Source organism: Rhipicephalus sanguineus, chromosome 6 (assembly GCF_013339695.2).
Source record: "Rhipicephalus sanguineus isolate Rsan-2018 chromosome 6, BIME_Rsan_1.4, whole genome shotgun sequence".
Classification (NCBI taxonomy): domain Eukaryota; kingdom Metazoa; phylum Arthropoda; class Arachnida; order Ixodida; family Ixodidae; genus Rhipicephalus; species Rhipicephalus sanguineus.
In genome coordinates, this window is record NC_051181.1 from 157981179 (window position 1) to 157999395 (window position 18217).

Sequence of the window (18217 nt, forward strand, 5' to 3'; positions counted from 1 at the left end):
GTTTCTTCAAATGGCTTGAAGCTCGGTTAACACATTTGTGCAGGCTTCCCGAGTGGACAACTAGCAGCGGTCATTCGTTGTGATGTGTATTGCTGCAGAGGATTACTTTGCTGGAGACACTAGCATGTTCGACGATTGTTCAACGTGCCGCGTTCCAGGACCAACGTCAAGAGTATTATTTTTCTTTGCTCGAAGTGAATACAAAAAAAAAATGAACTAGGCATGCACTTTATGCCTAATACAGTAAAAGCTCGTTAATTCGGATTTCTAAAAAATGTCCGAATTAACCGAATGTCCGAATTATCGAATGGTCGAAATAAACAAAATAAATGCAAGAGTTTTTCAACATACCTTTACTTTACAAAGTAATCGCAGATGCATGTCTGTTTTCGAGCAGAAATTCGCGCGGACACAATTTTTCTGAGCCCTTCAAGGTGCTCAGCAGCTCGCATGCTGTCTGCAGTGCCAAAACAAAATTCCTCAAGGACGACGAGGGCCTCCGCGACTTCCTTCACAGTGCAAGGGGGCCCGTGTGGCTCATGGTGTGGCTGCTCCTCTTCAGGCTCTTCGTTCTCGGATTCGTTGCCATGCATCACTTCCTCGACGATTTGCTCATCAGTAAGACAGCCGGCAGTGGCAACGCCATCATCAATGCCGATATAATCCTCTAGTGTCACTGCATCAGGCATAACACTTCCGAAATCGTGCCCATCGTCGGCACCGTCGTCCGGCGACACTTCGGCATCGCTGGAGTCAGGTGCAACAAAGCCACTGTGTCTGAAACAGTTGGCAATGGCGTGCCCAGGCGTGTTCTGCCACACATACGCAAGAATGCTAACTGCGCTCAGGAGACTCACGTCGTATTGTTTGCCGACGTCATGGCACAGGAGCAACTTCTTGTCGGCAGAGCCCATTTTTCAGGGCACGCAAAATTTCTACTTTGGTGGTAAGGTCCTTCGCCTTGTACTTGGGCCGCTTCGCCGGCGTTGCCATCGGCGGAGAGTGCGTTCACACGAAAAGTCAGCACAAAAGCACCAGCAACAATTAAGCTAAAGGAGCCGTACTGAATCGTTCCTCGATAAAACGACGTTCAACGATGCAGCACACCAATGGGAACAAAGCAATAGAATGGCACCGCCAACAACACACGCGAAGAAAAGGCGTTCAACCAGTCTCAAGTCAACAATTGATGTCCATGGCGATGCTGCGTTTCAGCTTCACTTCTCTTCCGAATTGTTCTTTTTTCGTTTTCAAGCCTCGCCAGCGGCCCGATTATCCGATTTGCGGTCAAATCTGTCCGAAATAACGAGCGCCCAGTCTCATAGAGTGATGCGTATATTTACAGGGACCAGATGACGTGTCCGAATTAACAGATCTTCCGAATTAATGAGTCAAATCAACGAGTTTTTACTGTATTTGATTTTTATGTAAGAATTGAAGCTGATTGATTGCAGAATAAATAGATATTTAACTACATGCTCATTAGAATTAAGTACTGAAAGTCATAAAAAACAACACCTTCCTTCATTTTTTTTCTTAGAATGCAATATTGAGTGCCTTCAAATTATGATGCACTGTCTGTAAATTCACATAGCATAATTCGCACCTGAAGGGGCTACAAGCTTTTGACAGGAGGTGGCTGCTAGCATCAGCAGTTGAAAATGGCACAGACGTGGTGCACAACACGCAGAAAAGGATCAAAAGATTTCAGTATCTTCAACAATTAACAAAAATTTCCATTCTTGTCTCAGCCATACCACATCACAGCTACAGGTCATTTGCATGAATATGTCTAAGCAGAGTCTCGCTGGTTAACCAACAACAAAAGGATGGTCCAACAAAATATGTGAAGCTCGTGGCATGCACCCAAGCTACCTGAAAGAACCTTTCAAAACGAGGACTGCCACTTGCGTGCTTACTTCTTGACGGCGGATGTCACGGCGATGCCCGTTCTTGCAACAGTGGCAGAGAGTCCAGTCATCTGAAGACCAGAGTAGACAGGAACATTGCAATATATACTAGCTTCACAAAATGAGTGAAAAGATGTGCAGAACAGGGTAAAATAAGCACATAAATTACAAAGAACAGTTCAAGACAGGCTCGCTACGACACAAGAAAAATTAATACCTTGGCCATGGTGTCTTGTTGTTCAGCCTCCATTGCAAAGAAGGACTGAGAGAACTTCTCAAACTGCTGCTTGAAAACAGCCATGTCCTGAAATATGAGGAAACAATAATAAATAAGGAGCCAATGTCAACTATCAAACCAGCTTTCGTGGCCCGTGTATGTTTGTGCATGGTATAACAGGCAGGAAATGTTTAATACATTATAACAACGTCTGAAAGTGCATGCAGAAGTGAATGGACAACATTTTTACACATCACTGGAGAATAACCGCACGGTGCTTCTGTTGAAATGGACCAAGGGAAGCCGATTACGCAGGTTGCTTTACTACCGGCCCCGACCTGGGTGGAGCGGCCGGATTGATTGGCGGGGCTTTCGGCACCGCTTTCTTTCTCCTCAGGACCTCAATAAAGTTCATACTCGCTCACTCACTCCTACTGCATCGATGCAAATTGGAAAACTACCCAAGGTACAGCTTTCCCTCCTACGCTATTGACTATGGCGGTCAATCTGCACACTACGATCGCAGAAGCAAGTAACAGTGGCCGGCTTTCTGAAAGCCAGAAGCTGTCAGCCCAGCCCAACGTGCTGCCTATATCTGCTCAGCTGTGCTAGCTCGAGCAATCTCCACAATACTAGATCGCAACTGGCAATCAAACTTAACAGGAATGAAAAACTGCCACTTGTAGCAAGCTCAAATGATAACACGCCAAGAGCTGAAAACGGAAAACACGGCAATGGGGTGGTACAATACAAACCTTCTTTGCTTCAGTGCTTTTCGCCTCCATTGCAGCCGAGAGCCTCTGGATCTCTTCATTGCTGGTGTCCAACTCCCGACGCAATTTGTCATTTTCCTCCAGTATGGATGACACAAGGTGCACCTGCTGCTTGTAGTGTGCAGCGACTTCATCAGAGACAAGGTGGCACTGCAAGACAGTAAGGCTTAGGCTAGTGCTTTCAAGGTTTACCACAGACATTCATTAGGCACGAAATGATTAGCTCCCATCATCAGTGACCTTCAAACGACCTTGAGCCAAAAGCCGGAGCCGTTGTCCGGGCACCCAAACGAGAACATCCGGGTAAACCAGTTCTCTCTAAACCCATCGTACAGGACCACATCACGTATGCTAACTGTTGCCCAAGCAACAAGTTTCAAAAAATAATGTTTGTTCAGCATACTAGAAGTTACAGCTTCAGCGATTGTGAAGTTTTATTTGTCATTTCCAATAGCGAAATTCCAAAGGCAGTTACAGAGCACCATACACTTTGCTTTCAACACCAGCGCTCCCCCCAAGCAAATTGATGCAATACAAACCACAACGGGTAATTATGTCAATGTGGAATAGCCTAAAGTTCTCCCATACTCTGTATTACGACCACAGAACGCGCAACGCTCGTACCACTTAAAGGGACACTAAAGGCAAATATTAAGTTGACGTTGATTGTTGAAATAGCGGTCCAAAAACCTCGTAGTGCTACTTTTATGCCAAGGAAGTGCTTATTTCGAAATAAAATCACGTTTTAGTGGTCCGCATCACGTTAGCGCACTTCAAATCACCCGCCTGAAATCCGACTTTCATACGTCACTGCTGCCGTGCCCAACGTTGCCCGCCTTTACTGCGCGGCCGCCGACACTAGTAGCAGCAGAACGAAAGCAGCGGGACCCACAGCAGCAACAAAGGCCCTCGAAGCTTACCGCAATCGCCGCAATGGATGTGGACAGAGAACTTGACAACGAGACATTGGCTCGCGACGCTGGGCTCCAATTCAGCGACTTGAGCCCCGATGAACGCGCTATGCTGCTGAGGGCTCGTAGTGCCGGCGTCGTTGCATGCGGCATTTTGTCGAACTTTGTGTCAGAGCGAATTTCACGAGCATGCACAACACACGGCACTACGCGATCCCGAAACTACCACTGAGACGCGACCGCGTGAGCGAAGCAGGGCGCCGGGCGAAGGGCAGTTCGGCGAAAACGGAACCTTTGAACCACGCGCGCCGTTCCCCATGGCAACGCCACAGAGGTTCTTTTTTCCATGAATCAAACGGAAACGAACAAACAGCGTATTATTACGTCTTTTGATGCATGGAAGGTTCTTTTTTTATTGCTGCTAGTTTGATTACTAGTGATTTATTGTAGGCAGACTCTCATACATCATAGGGATCACTTTCAAATTGTCCTACTCGTGGCGCTCACGATGTGATACATTTAGCTTAATTTAAGTAGGGCACTGCTGTTGATAATATTGCTGTTTTAGAAGTTGTCATAGATTGAGCTTTCACTCTGACATAAATTGTTATTTGCCTTTAGTGTCCCTTTAAGACTAGGAAACTTGCATAGCAAGAACCGGGGCCCGCATGTTCAACAAGCAAGTACGGCAGTTTCCCCAACTGCCTGATCAGTAGCGGTGTAAGTACAGCAGGAGAACTTGCGTTTGGCCTAGTGGGTGCTTACTGTTTGACATTTTGACCGCACAAAAAAGACGAGGACAGAGGGAGGTACGACGACACGGGCGGTAATTAATTACCGCCCATGTCGTCGTACCTCCCTCTGTCCTCTTCTTTTTTGTGCGGTCAAAATGTCAAACGGTGTAAGTGCAGCTTTGCATAAACTGTTTTGACGTATATGAGCATACTCCTGAACGTTTAGAAGTGTTTTCTTTGCTCCGATTCCATTTTATTTATTTTTACCTTTATGCTCCTAAAGCTCTAAACCTCAGTCACTTCATTTCTGTTTTTTTTTTATGGTGAATTCCACTGGCAGATTCAGAGCACTTCCGGTAGCTGTTTTTCTGCTCCATTCGGAGCAAGACTGTTCCATTGGAGGATTGACAGAGCTCCCTGTATGTTTCACTGGCAGATTTGGAGCAGCTCCGCCGCCAGATTCACTCCACGGAGCAGCTCTCTCTACGCCGCGAAAAGCGGCGGATTCGACCGGAAGTCGCAAGCTCTCCGCACATGCGCAGAGCGTGGCGTACCACATGTGCGATGCAATGCGCTGTCCGACCGCGCCCATGAATACGAAAACAGCGCGAAATGCGAGGAATGCTGGGCACTTGCGAAGCAGATCTGCGCTAGCACCCCCTGCCATTTGCTCTGGCGAGGGTGCCTGTGTTCCATTGGCAGATTTCCTTCGGTTGCTCTCCACCGGAGTGGAGTGCTCCGGCGCAGAGTTCGTCAACCACTCCGAATCAGCCAATGGAATTCACCATTAATTGTAAAACCCTCGTTCGCCTGCTATGATCTTCACAGGCATGAAATGACCAGACTGTTTCGCTCTCCATTTCTTCTTTTGCAGATGCCAAGTACCGACAGCGACATCACTGACAACCTTTCAAAACATGCCAAGAATGACTAGGTGCCTTTTACAAGGCTAGGTCCACCTATTTAAACATCAGCAAGCCTATCTGAACCCCTTTTTCCTGTCAATACCCCTATAGCACATTGCGTTTTCCATCCATTGGTTCCCATCTGCACTATGGATATCCTTTGCCTATAGGCATTTCAAAATCTTCGACTTTTGCGATATTATCACTGCAACACTTTTTCAGCATGGTCAGGAAACGCTGCCGATCGGTAGTCGAGGCTCCCGGGAACACGCGAGCCAAAATTATGACACAGCACGCGGCCTGGAATTTACAAATTAATTCTCAAAGTCAGCTGGATATTGCGCCCTCTTCTGTCTACAAATGACGCCATACGCCCAAATTATTGCACCATATACTGAAAGTCCACGGCCGTTGGCAGATTTGAGCATCGCGAGCTGCTACCAGGGCCGCCGCTGGATGCTGCCACACGCCCGCGCTCGCACTGAAAGTAAGTCGCACGTTCGAAGAAAAAATGAAAAAGTGCTCAAGGTCATGACGCACTATCTTCTTGCCCCCTTTGTCATCCTCCTCCCTGCGTAGCTTTCAGCGTGCTCGCTGGCACGAAAGGAGAGAGCAAGCACTTAAAGCGTGCAGCAAATCCCTGCAACTCTCTCGCACTTGACACATTCTAAAAATTTTTGCAGCAGAAGCCATTAGACGATTACTCAGAGAAGTGTTGCAGGACCCCTTGAAACAATTTAGAGAAATTCACAAAATGTGCTCACCACAGATGAAACCTGCTCCCCCAAGGCCAAGTGGTGCTTCTCCAGCTCTTGCAGCTTCTTTTGTGCAGCTTGCATGCGCTCCGCAACAAGAGACTGGCAGAGCTTTTGCAGCCTTTCCTGGTTGTTGGTCTGGACAGAGATAGAAATATAATAACTTCAGCAAGCTCCAGTGGAAATGTAACCTCAGCAACAATTAGTACATAAAGTACAGATCGAGTGCAACTGATCATTTATTGTCCCAGTTAAAAATGGGGCCACGAGAGGCTCTACAATGGATAGCTCCGAATTATGCTTTTAACCGTGCAAAGCTACTCATGCACACTATGAGCTGTACCCGAGCCTTTAGCATGTAGTATTGGAATGGAACAGCAGTGGCCACAAATTAAATTCTTGCCATGCACATTTCATTTCATTATACCCCTCAGGGCCAGAGGCATTACAGAGGGGGAGTGGTAACAACACTTTTACACAAAAAACAAGAAACAAAGGAACGGAAAAAAAAAAATGTAATAGAAAACGCACATGAAACAATAGAGCAAAATGTGAATTTACAGTGAGTTTAGAAAGAGCCTGAGTATACAATGTTAGCAATGGAATTACGGAACTGTTCATGATGAATAATGTTCACAACGTCCGTGGGAAGGCCATTCCAATCGCGAGAGGTTTGTGGTAGAAATGAATGATAAAAGTGCGCAGTATTACATGAAGGGAGTCCGACTTTATGACGATGATCTGTGCGATGGGATACATAAGATGGCTCAGGGATGAGGCGATCGCGTAGTGTAGGATGATGATGCGTCTTATGAAACAAGGCAATGCGTGACACTTTTCTGCGCGATGATAATGATGGGAGGGAAAGGTTTGATTTCATGGAAGTTATACTGGCGGTGCGGCTGTAATTAGAGTGAATGAAACGTGCGGAGTTATTCTGAACCATTTCGAGAGCATAAATTAAGTTTGCTTGGGTGGGATCCCAGACCGGTGTAGCGTATTCCAATTTCGATCTAATTAGTGTTTTATAAAGGAGGAGTTTCAAGGAAGGAGGAACATGGTAAAAATTTCGACGAAGGTAGCCTAACATGCGATTAGCTTTGTTAATTAAGTGCTCGATATGAGTAGACCAGTTCAGGTTTGCTGTAATGTACACGCCGAGGTACTTATATGAAGTGAGTGATTCTAAATTAATGTTATCAATGTAGTATGGTGGTGGGCAGGAAGATTTTCTAGAAACGCGCATGACTTTGCATTTATTAATATTTAGCTTCATTAACCATTCGTTACACCAATTAGCAACTGCACCAAGATCAGATTGGAGTAAGGAAGAATCGTTAGTATTCGTTATCTCTCTGAAAATGACACAGTCGTCCGCGAATAGAAGAATGTTAGAGTTTACAACGGAAGGAAGATCATTAATATAGATTAGAAATAATAAAGGCCCAAGGACTGAGCCTTGAGGAACGCCTGAATACACATCTGTAAATTCAGAGTTAGAACCATTAAATGAAACAAATTGTGAGCGGTTTAAAAGAAAACACTCAATCCATTTCAGTAAATTATTATCAATATTAAGCTTGTTTAGTTTAAGCAGTAGTAATTTATGACATACCTTGTCAAATGCCTTACAAAAATCTAAAAATATGCAATCGATGATTGATGATCGGTCTAGAACTTGATGTAGTACATGAGTAAATGATATGAGCTGAGTTTCACATGAATAATGTTTTCTAAAACCATGTTGTGCTGAAGAGAAGAAAGAGTTTGATTCAAGGAAACTGACAAGGTTGGTGAATATAATGTGCTCAAACATTTTACAACATGTGCTGGTTAAAGAAATGGGGCGATAGTTAAGAGGAGATGTTTTGCTGCCAGACTTGTGAATTGGAATGACCTTCCCAATTTTCCACACTTTTGGAAGAACGGAATGATCAAGTGATTGCTGAAAAAGTTTACACAGGATTAACGCAGTATAGGTAGAAGTGTTTTTCAAAAACTTCGCACCAATATTATCACATCCGGGTGCTGAATGAAGGCCAAGTTTATTAATGAGCTTAAGAAGACCGAATGTACTGATAAGTATAGATGGCATAGCTTCAAAAGTATGGTTGACAGTTGTCGGAGTATGAATAACCGAGATAGCCGAGAAGTTCTCAGCAAATGTACGGTTAAAAACTGTGGCACAAACATCCGATGAAACGGGGTCACCAGAGGAATCGGTCAGCGTGATAACGTCATTGGTTGAGGGATTAATAGTTCGCCAGAATTTTTTAACATTAGTGGTCAACATAGAGGGCAGTACATGTGAATGAAAATGTTTTTTTGCATCTCGAAGGGCTTGAATGTACAACGCAGACGCTGTTGTGTACAAAGCCCAGCAATCGCTAGTAGGCGAAAGCTTTGCGGCGCGAAAGAAACGCTTTTTTCTGTTTGATAAATGCCTGATATGGCTATTGTACCAGGGAGCATTTGAGCTGTTGGTTACGATACGCTGTGGAATGTATTGATCAGTGAGCTGCGTGATTTTATCTGAAAACATGTTCCAGTTAGTTTCGACACTCCGATCGTCGAAACCGTCAAGAAAAAGATCGGTGAAGTTAGAAAGTTCATTGTTGATCGCCTCAAAGTTACCCCTGTTGTAGTCACGTATCATTTTTTGTGGTGATGGTGATGCATGTAACACATGGTGATGCATGTAACACTGCACTGAGCTCTCAAGCGCTACATCAGTATATTTAATGGTCGATTGTTCCACTGACACAATAAGAGCAGGCCATCGAAACAAAACGCCTGCTCTTACAGTAAGGCAAGCAGCATTGGCACAGCGTATTCAAATACTAGTAAGCAATTACAGCAAAACAAGTTCATGCTGCGTACCAAGTTGGCCACCATCTGAGCCGCCTGCTGCTCCTGGGAAGCTTGCACTGTAGACAGCAGTGAAGAGAGGAGGGAAGTGCCAGCGGCTGCACTCTCGTCAGCAAATTTCTTGGCTTCCAACGTGTATGCAGCAACAGCAGCTTGGTGTTGCTGAACAAGGCTGCCCAGTGAAGCTGTTGCAAGAAAAAGCGATGAAATGGTTTCAATCTTGAACATTTACATGCTGTCTGCCAATTTAAGCAGCAGGGGTGGTGCAGCTCAACAGGTTTTGGGAGCAGAATACGTACTTTGAATTTGGAGCAGCTGAACAATGCAATTGTAATTTGTATGCCTCCTTTATAGACTAAGGCACTTTAAACTCTATGGAAGTTAATGTCATAGACCCAACTTTAAAGGTTGCAAAAGAATGCAGAGCTACCAGTGTGTGGTACCACACTGTACCATTAGTGCTGCTGGCACCATCTGTACAACAGGTAGTGCACGAAACCACTAGCACGTATGCACGGTGGCATTGCACTACCACCTTGCTGTTCCTACCCCTGTGCGACTCATCATTTTTTGATCCGATCTTGATAATGCAAGGACATTAGTTCCCAAAGAATGCTAAGTGCATTGAAATATAGAAAGGTTTACCACACATATTGGGCCGTAGAAGACAAGGACGCATGCACCACAAGATATGGCGATAAGATTCTATATTCATCTGGTTCCCTATTTGTACAGGGAAACTAATTGTGTACTTCCATTTTACTGTGATGGTGTCCTATGCAGCTTTTGCTTCAATCATCTCATCGCATATATCTGGTGCTACATGTGCCGAGTATATTACTCGACAGCGAATGCATTCGATGGCAACTGTCACAGGACTAAATACCTCCAAGTCAACAGAATGGCATGACCAGACATAGTTTAAATTACTTTTAGGAAATAACAGTAGTCAGATCAACAAGCTTTAAACCTAATCCACCGCATACTGCTTACAACATGCAACTCCACAGCTGCTAACCTGGCAGCTTTAAATGGGTACTGACACCATTTTTCAAAGGCAAGTTTACTCTGCCATACAAACCTCCTATATACAGAGGCGGCTCTGAGCAAGTTTGCAGCTCAGCTAATGCTGATAACATATTTTACTTTGATATTAAAGTCAATTTTCCCACCACGTACCTACCGACATCAACACTAGCTTGACAACAAGCTACAGTACTCATTCTGGCAACTTCATGCAGCAGTCTGGCTGGTTGTGATGGTGTCAGGTACCAAAATTTCCAAAATGGCCACTTGTGTATCATCAACGGAGCCACAGTGCAAAGTGGCTGTGGAAACGTCATGATATCTTGCGCGAACATGTGACAAGAAGCTCGTACCGTGTTAAGACGTCAAGGTACAGTAGAGACTGAAACTAGCTTTTAAAAACACAGTAATTACTTTTTCAGGGTGCCCTCATGCTTAGCAGCACACTTTCTAGGCTCTTGAGCGCTTGGCTTTTCATTTGACGCAAGAAAAAGACAACTGAGAATTGTCATTTCAGTACCCCTTTAACAGTTTGTAGATATCCCATGGACATGACATTAACCGAAACGGGAGGATGTGAATAGCACGCATTATAAAAGCTTGCCCCGACCACACACATATGGCAATTCATCACTATTCTGTTAGAGGGACACTGGTCTTGGAGATGAAAAATCGTGGAATAAATTTTTTGAAAATAGTATTTTTTAAACATATAGGCATTGCCAAAAATGCTGACCAAGTTTCTGACATCTTCGACTGATATTTCAGCACCAACAGCAATTTATATTACTAAGACAAGCTATATTTTGACCAAAAATGAAGAAAAGGCAAAAAAAGGGGGCTCCTAATTTATGTTTACATGCAGCACAAAAGCAAAAGCCAACAAGCAACAGGCCATTGGATTGCACCAACTGCCAGTAAGTGCCTGCTCCAGCAAATTGCTTGAATAAATGTGCCCAAAGTAGGTGCTATTCCATTTGTTCTTTTAACAATCTGACGAAGTTTGAAGGCCATCAGGAGACTAACTTGCAAACTTTTCAGAAAACTAAGCCATTGGGGCACCCTACTACCTTACGAGGTTTGTAAACATTACGTAAAATATGAGGGTTGGCAGGTCTGCAACTAGCACCATGTTCCAACAATATTGAAGTGATGAAGCTGAATAAATTTATCTGCACATAATTGAATATTTGATGTGAAAAATTTATGTCAAAGAAATTGTCCCAGCCACAATACTTCACAATGAACACTGCACAAGAAACCATCCTATCAGTGCTGTTTTTAACATTGTTCTTTCATTGTCACCAAGTGCAATTGAAGGCTTGGCTGAAGGGCACTTACCAAGTGAGCCCCCAACGCCACTGAGGACATCCCGCTGAGAAGCAAGCCGTTCGGTGAAACTTGCTTCAATTTGACCGAAAAGCGCACTCGAGCTGGACACAAAGGCAGACTGCCGCTCCTTGTTTGCCTGGTCAATGGCAGACGTGCGCTGAAGCTTTTGCTGCAGCAGGTCAATGTCGTTTGTGGTGGTTTTTGCAACACCAACCAACTGGAGCAAGAAGAAAAACAAGGCATCGTTGTGTGCACAGTCGTTGTGGCAGTAGTAGAGTGGCAAAGGAGATGAGCCACACAAGCAATAATGGCTGGAGTTTTACATGCAAAACCAAATTGCGATTACGAGGCCCGCCGTAGTGGAGGGCTTTGGAAGTTTCAACCACCTGGAGTTCTTTAACATTCACATAAATCTAAGTACAAGGACATCTAGCATTATGCCTCCACCAGGAGTGCAACAGCCGAAATAGGATTTGAAGCAATTTTTGGAGCAGCACAATGTTGCTTTTGGAGCACAAAAATCCAAATTTGGAGCAGGTTACGAAAAAAAAAAAAAAAGAAACTGAATTTTTTAGCATGAAATCCCAAATTTGGAGCAGTATAACAAAGAAGGCTTACTTTTAGAAAAGAAAACAAAAATACGTAAAGACCATTCAGCATCAGCTAACTTGTGCACAGTACACGTGAACACTGCTATTTCTATAAAAGCAGTGTGTTGAGCCACCCCACGGTGCGAACAATGACTAAGTCCACATTAGCATTTGCAGGGCCTGTCAAATAATTCGACAGGCACTGAGAATGCTAATGTAGACCTCGAGCAGCAACTTTGAACTTTGATGCTAAGGGCGTGATCGCTGGCGCGCGCGCTATCTCGGCAGCCCTCAGCGGGCAGCTCGTATATCCTGGTACTTGTTGCGCTCTCAGTGCGAAGACACTGTGCAGAAAGAGCATCTTTCCCTGGTGCGACCGTATTCTCTCACACCAACGCTTTGTGCAGTTACGCGACATCAGATACAAAAGAGTTGGCTGCCAGCCTCACTTCGTATAACATTACGATTTGTTGCTATCGCATTCATTGTTTTGCCCTTGCGGTGAAACTGACTTTTTTTCTTTTCTTTCACGGGGGGGTTTAGGGTTAGGGTCTGCGCGTCTGTATTGGATGATGCCCACACTGAAGATGACCAACGTGGCTTCTATTTCTCGCTAAAACTTGCGCAACTGAGAAAATTTTGAAACTGGTCGGGCATTCTGGCGCAGCGTGGCGCAATTTCAACAAATTTCGCGGTTCTGGCTCAGCCTAGCGCAAAAATAAGGAATTGTATCAAATTGGCGCAGTTCGCGCAGCTGTTGCATCTCTGCTCCACTGAAATGAGACGGCCGTGGCTGGGATCTAAGTCGCGCCTTTAGAGTCAGCAGCTGAGCACTGTAACCACCATGGCGGCTACTTGCACAATAAGCAAGTTGTATTTACAATATAGATAAGGAATTAGGTTCAGAGGTTGCACTTCATCGAAAGAGGGCTGCCCTCTGTCCTATCTAGGCAATTGAAGTCATGTGCTCATGAGAAGAGGAGGCACTTAATTGTCCTAGCAAGACAGAGCAACAAGGCAAGTCAGACAAGACAACATTGTGTAGTGTCGCTGCAAACAAAGATTTTTCGACTGCGCTCTCGATCAGCATAGGTATCGGTTCTATATGTGCAATGTGGCATACTTTCACATGCATAGCCTGCCTCTGCACATATGCTACATTTTGAAAAAAGAAAAATGCGCAAAGGTAGCGAACAGCCACGTAGAACAGTGTAAACTGTTCTGCAATGCTGCAGTGAAGTACAGGAGAGGGTGGGAATTATAGTACAATGGGAAGAGCTGCTGGCGTAGATACTATGCAATTCAAATGCGATGTAATAATACAAGTCATATTTTTACCTCCTCAGCAGTTGCAGTAAGTGTAGCCTCTGTCTTGCTGTGGGCTTGCACAAGGTAAGCCTGCTCTTCTTTCTCAACACTTGTTTTGGACAGCACCTGCAATGAATGGTTAAGGGGGGACGTGGTACCTGGGGCTATCTTGTTCATTTTCTGATTAGATTCAATCAAAAAGCACAGATATATGCATTTTTTTGTGCTGATTTTAAAAGTGCAGTATTTTTTCTTTGGCTCAAATAATGAGTGAGATAATTAAATGTTAATTACTATTATTTGGTGAGACAATAGATGATAATAAACTTGGCAGAAAGTTATGTTTAATGCATGAGTGGAAAGCAGAATGAATAAGAATCGAACTGCTGCAAGCAGTTTTCAAATTCATCAACAATTAGCAATTTAGCAGCCCATTGAAATTTAGCGTTTACAGTACAGCTACTAACGATCAAGAACAAAGGCAGGTTAAAAAATTATAGAAGAAGAGAAGAAAGAATCTGCTGGCAGCATTTCAAGGTTTATGCATTTAGCTTCATACAGCAAAAAACGTTACAGCTGTAGCTATTCTAGAGCTTGAGCAATTGTCGTACGAAACAAGCGGGGTGAGTAAAAGCTTGTCTTGAAAAAACGCAAGAAAACAGATATCGCTCATATTGAACCACATGTAATAGAAGATATTGAAATATTTTTGTTAGATTATTAGTCGCCACCAGGGACATAACCTGCATGCCTACTGCTGCAGCATACGTCATTCAGAGCAGCATGTCAATAAAAGAGCCCATTTTTTGTGCTTTTTCTCAATCGGAATGTAGTTTGTCTTGGTGATATAAATTGCTGTCGGGGCCGAAATATCAATCCCAGACGTGCCAACCCCACAGTTCTTAAGGTACTACAGGAGATCACAAAAAATACTAAAACTGGGTACAAAAATACTAAAATACCGCTTTATTTTCCAAAAACTGGCTTAGATGAATGAAATACAAAAGAAACAATTCACAAAAGAGGCACAAAAAGTTCTCAAGTCTCGGAAGTGGAGGGGTGGGCTAGCATAGAGGCCATGGCAGGCTTGGCCTTCCCCAGAAAGTCTTCATCCAAGACCTCTTCGTGGCACTTTCCCCCGAGCGTGACTGGGCACATCTTGCGACAAACAACTGCTCCGCAGTCTTTTTTGACATGGAGGCACGGAACTGGGTGTGCGCCTTTTTCACTTTGCTGAAGACTCTTTCACACTCCGCGTTACTATGCGGGAGTGTTACGACCCCCCAAACATAAATTTCGAAAGTCTAGCATACTTTAAGCTGCCATCCACTTCTTGTAAACTGGACACCGCCCGCCATTGCTCGTCAATCTGCTGCTCCTTAGGTACTTCAGCGGGTAGTTCTTCCAACTGAAGACGCGTGAACTCTGCCTGAATGTCGTCCAGAGCAGAATTCACATCTTGCCCCTCTTGAAGTGGTAACAGCACTGGGAAGCGGTTGATCAAGTACTTGACATCAGAAAACCTGGCGTGTTCAATGGAAGCAAGCCTTGCTACTTCTGCACACTTCAGTAGAAATTTCAGGATCATGTACTCTGTTGCTGCAACGAAGAACCTTCTTATATGTGTAAAAAACTCTTCCCTTGCTTCTTTCTTTAGGCTTTGCAAGGTCTGTGTGGTCCGACTACCAATTACAATATCTTCATTATCTCTTTGGCTGACGGAAGATTTGTAGGCAATGTCAGTTAACACATCAGCTTTTTTGATCACTGAAGGTTTGACAAAACACAACATGATCTCTCTTAGCAAGCTATTGAACACTTCATGCAGCAGGTGCACTTGAGGGACTCCAGACTGCAGGAACACGTTCACCTTTTAAAATTCTGGAATTACAGACAGCAAGAAGTCACAGTATGCTCTATTTGCATCTGACGAAAGAAACATGAATAGCCTTTCTTCTCTGTTTAAGACCTTTCCTGGACGATTCTGGATTCGCTTGGGAGCTGTATCCGACATGGGGACATTGGTGTCCAGTCTTGGTCTTTTGCTCTGATGACTGCTCTCCGCTTCCTTTGCATGCTTCTGAAGGTCAGCGCAAAGGTTACGTGGTTTGCTGGGAAACTTGGAAACCTGCCCGGAGGGCCAGTGGCAGTGGCTGCCACTGGTCCACAAGCCGTTTAAGGCTCCTTCCGAGAGAGAGCCACCTGGTGCTGACATGCTTTAAAATTTTCTTGGCCTCTACATCATGGAGAGACTGAAAAGCTTTCAGCTTGTCCTTCATTTTTGAGCTTTTCTCGAGGCAGTAGAAAATGTCAACTAGCACCTCATCCACATTAAGTGGAAGGCATGCTGATCCTTTCTGTGCTGCCAGATTGATCAAATGGCAACAACAGCCCATGATGGCAATGTTCTCATGGCTTTCTTTCAGCACAGCAGCCACTCCGTTTTTCAATCCAATCATGACTGGTGCGTTATCACACGCCATGCCGATGCAGTTCTGGAGCGGTATCTTTTTGCTCGTTAGTGTGTCCACAACAAGCGCACCGATGTTTCGTCCTGTGGAGTTACCTTCGAGGGCAGGCATCGCGAGCAAGGCAGTATGAACAGTACAATCACAGAATCTCAATACGATTGCTCCCGTCTGTGGCGACATTGCTCCCGTCTGTGCTCCCGCCTGTGGCAACCGAGAACAGCGTGGTGCAAGTGACTTATCACTTCGTTGATAGCTTTATTGGCCATTTCCTTCTCAATTGCCGTTGTCTTCGTACGGGTGCAGGTGTAGTTCTTAGCTTCCTTCGAGTCCGGAAACATTTTTCGCAAAAGGTCTCCAGCGTGATCAGCAGCCGTGAACGGCACATTGTGTTCAATCAGGAACGCAGTAAAAAGGCACTCCGCTCGAGTTGTAGTATCGAGATCCGCTCTGCTGAAGTACCCTCCAAGTTTCCTGTTAGAGTCCACAAGTTTCGCCGAGTCTTTGCGTTCCTTCGTATTCACATGTAGCAGAATATCCCAGCGACCAGCGTGCGAAATGTTCACATCACAGCCAGCACAAACTACAAAATGCGTACCGCTCACCTTTACGCGACCTCTTAATAAATGGAAAGTCAGTCGAATAGCTGGGAATAAACACTTGAAAGTATTTCTTCTCAGGCATCTCGTGAGCTGCTAGGACTGAACCATACGCTACAGCTCCGCAAAAACATGTGCAACGCACCTCCCGCAGCGCGCATGGTAACAAAGAAAGTCTAGCACATTTCCGCTATTTGCGAAGTCAATGCACTTTGGCTTTGGCTTTGACTCTGGATATAAGCCAATACAGTGTTGCTGCATAGCCCCGCAAAAAAAAAAGGCCAGATTTGGCTGGTGCAGTTGACTGTCTGAAGCAGCGCATTCAGTCTGCGAACTTTTCGACCCGAAACATGAAAAATCGTAAAACTATAGTTGTCATTACGATACTCGTAAAAATGTGCTGAAAATCGGGCACTTCACGATATAATCGTAAAACTTGGCAGGTATGTAATCCAAGATGCAAGAAACTTGGTCAGCACTTGCGGTAATGCCTGTATGTTACAAAAATACTATATTCAGAAAACTGATTTTTTCCACGATTTTTCATCTCTAAGAACAGTGTCCCCCCTTAACGAAAATGATTACATGAGACGCAACGGTGTTGTGGACATTACACCTGGTGTTTCAAAGAAGGAAAGAAAATAAAGAAATCCACACTACCCCTTTAACACCTAAATTGTTTCATGAAAAGCGTACCAAGTATCACAAGTTTTCGTTTTTTAAAGTAATCACTCATCACCTGAAACCATCCTGTATGCACGAACGAACTCAGACTTACTCTCAGAGACAAATCTTAGAACTCGAGAAATTCTAGACTTATTCAGAGTCAACCTAAAGCATCCAGCAACGCTTATGTTGTAGGTACTCCAACAATGTGCTTCTTTTTCGGAAGACATGCTAACAGCCTTTGTCATGGATGCACCATTAAAAGAGTGAAGAACATGCCGGAGGCTCAAAGTTGTTACTTCGGGACTTCCACCACCCCGTGTGTTGAAAATTCGAGCCAATGTCAAACATAACTATTCTTTCGCGATATTAGTACAAGCTCCAATGACGAGTACAGCTCGGGCATCGAGATTAAAAGCTTAAGAGACTTGCCTGCTCTGTTGCATCCAAGGTTCTCTTTGTGCTGTGGAGCTCAGCAGCTGTTGCCTGGAGCTGCTCGGTCGTTTCAGCAACTTCTTGTTTTGTTCTCTCGAAGAGTTCAGTCATCTAGAGAAAAAACACAGGCATCTCTACATATGCATTCTGGAGCAATTTTCTTTTGCTGCTGTAGGACAAGCATGTGCCTCAATATATATAGAGAAGATATAGACCATTTAGACCAGATATAGACCAATTACAGCCACTGCAACAAAAGTAGTAACAACCTTTAAGAATGTGGCTTTGCAACATTTTTTGCAGGTATGTGCCGCTATTATGAACCATGCCCAACAGGATGCCACTATGCGCAGCACATGAATCTAGCGATCTTGCGTGTATGCATGCATGTACAGTCGGGCTCAATATGACTGGCAACACAGGAGCGCGTGGCCTCACGAGTTCAAAGACTGTCCATGGCTTCCACTAGCCCTTATCTTCATAACTAAACGCTGTTCTCCCACCCGGGAATGATTCTAAACAAGAAAAGATCATTTAGTTGCTGAAATGAAAACAAGTTGAAGCCATACGCAATCTTTGAACTCAAGAGGCCACGTGCTCTCATGTTGCAAGTCATATTGAGCGCGACTGTATTATATAGAACACTTAGAGACCACGGCGCAGTTCCCATTAGCAGAAACAACAAAGCATGCTTTTCAAATGAAGCAGCAAGCCCTTTTT

The 18217-nt window shown here is 44.4% G+C and overlaps 1 protein-coding gene across 1 annotated transcript in view; it reads right to left on the minus strand.

Annotated features, from left to right (window-relative positions):
• LOC119396873 (kinesin-like protein KIF11) overlaps positions 1-18217 on the minus strand; it is a 55879-nt gene that overhangs the window by 11948 nt on the left and 25714 nt on the right. Inside the window, exons 11-20 of the mRNA XM_049416651.1 lie at positions 17495-17608; positions 15458-16001; positions 14717-14928; positions 13360-13455; positions 11441-11648; positions 9086-9258; positions 6215-6343; positions 2883-3050; positions 2128-2214; positions 1920-1981 (exon numbers count right to left, since the gene is read on the minus strand). Of these exons, the coding sequence (XP_049272608.1) occupies positions 1920-1981; positions 2128-2214; positions 2883-3050; positions 6215-6343; positions 9086-9258; positions 11441-11648; positions 13360-13455; positions 14717-14928; positions 15458-16001; positions 17495-17608 (1793 nt within the window). The remainder of the gene's footprint in view (positions 1-1919; positions 1982-2127; positions 2215-2882; positions 3051-6214; positions 6344-9085; positions 9259-11440; positions 11649-13359; positions 13456-14716; positions 14929-15457; positions 16002-17494; positions 17609-18217) is intronic.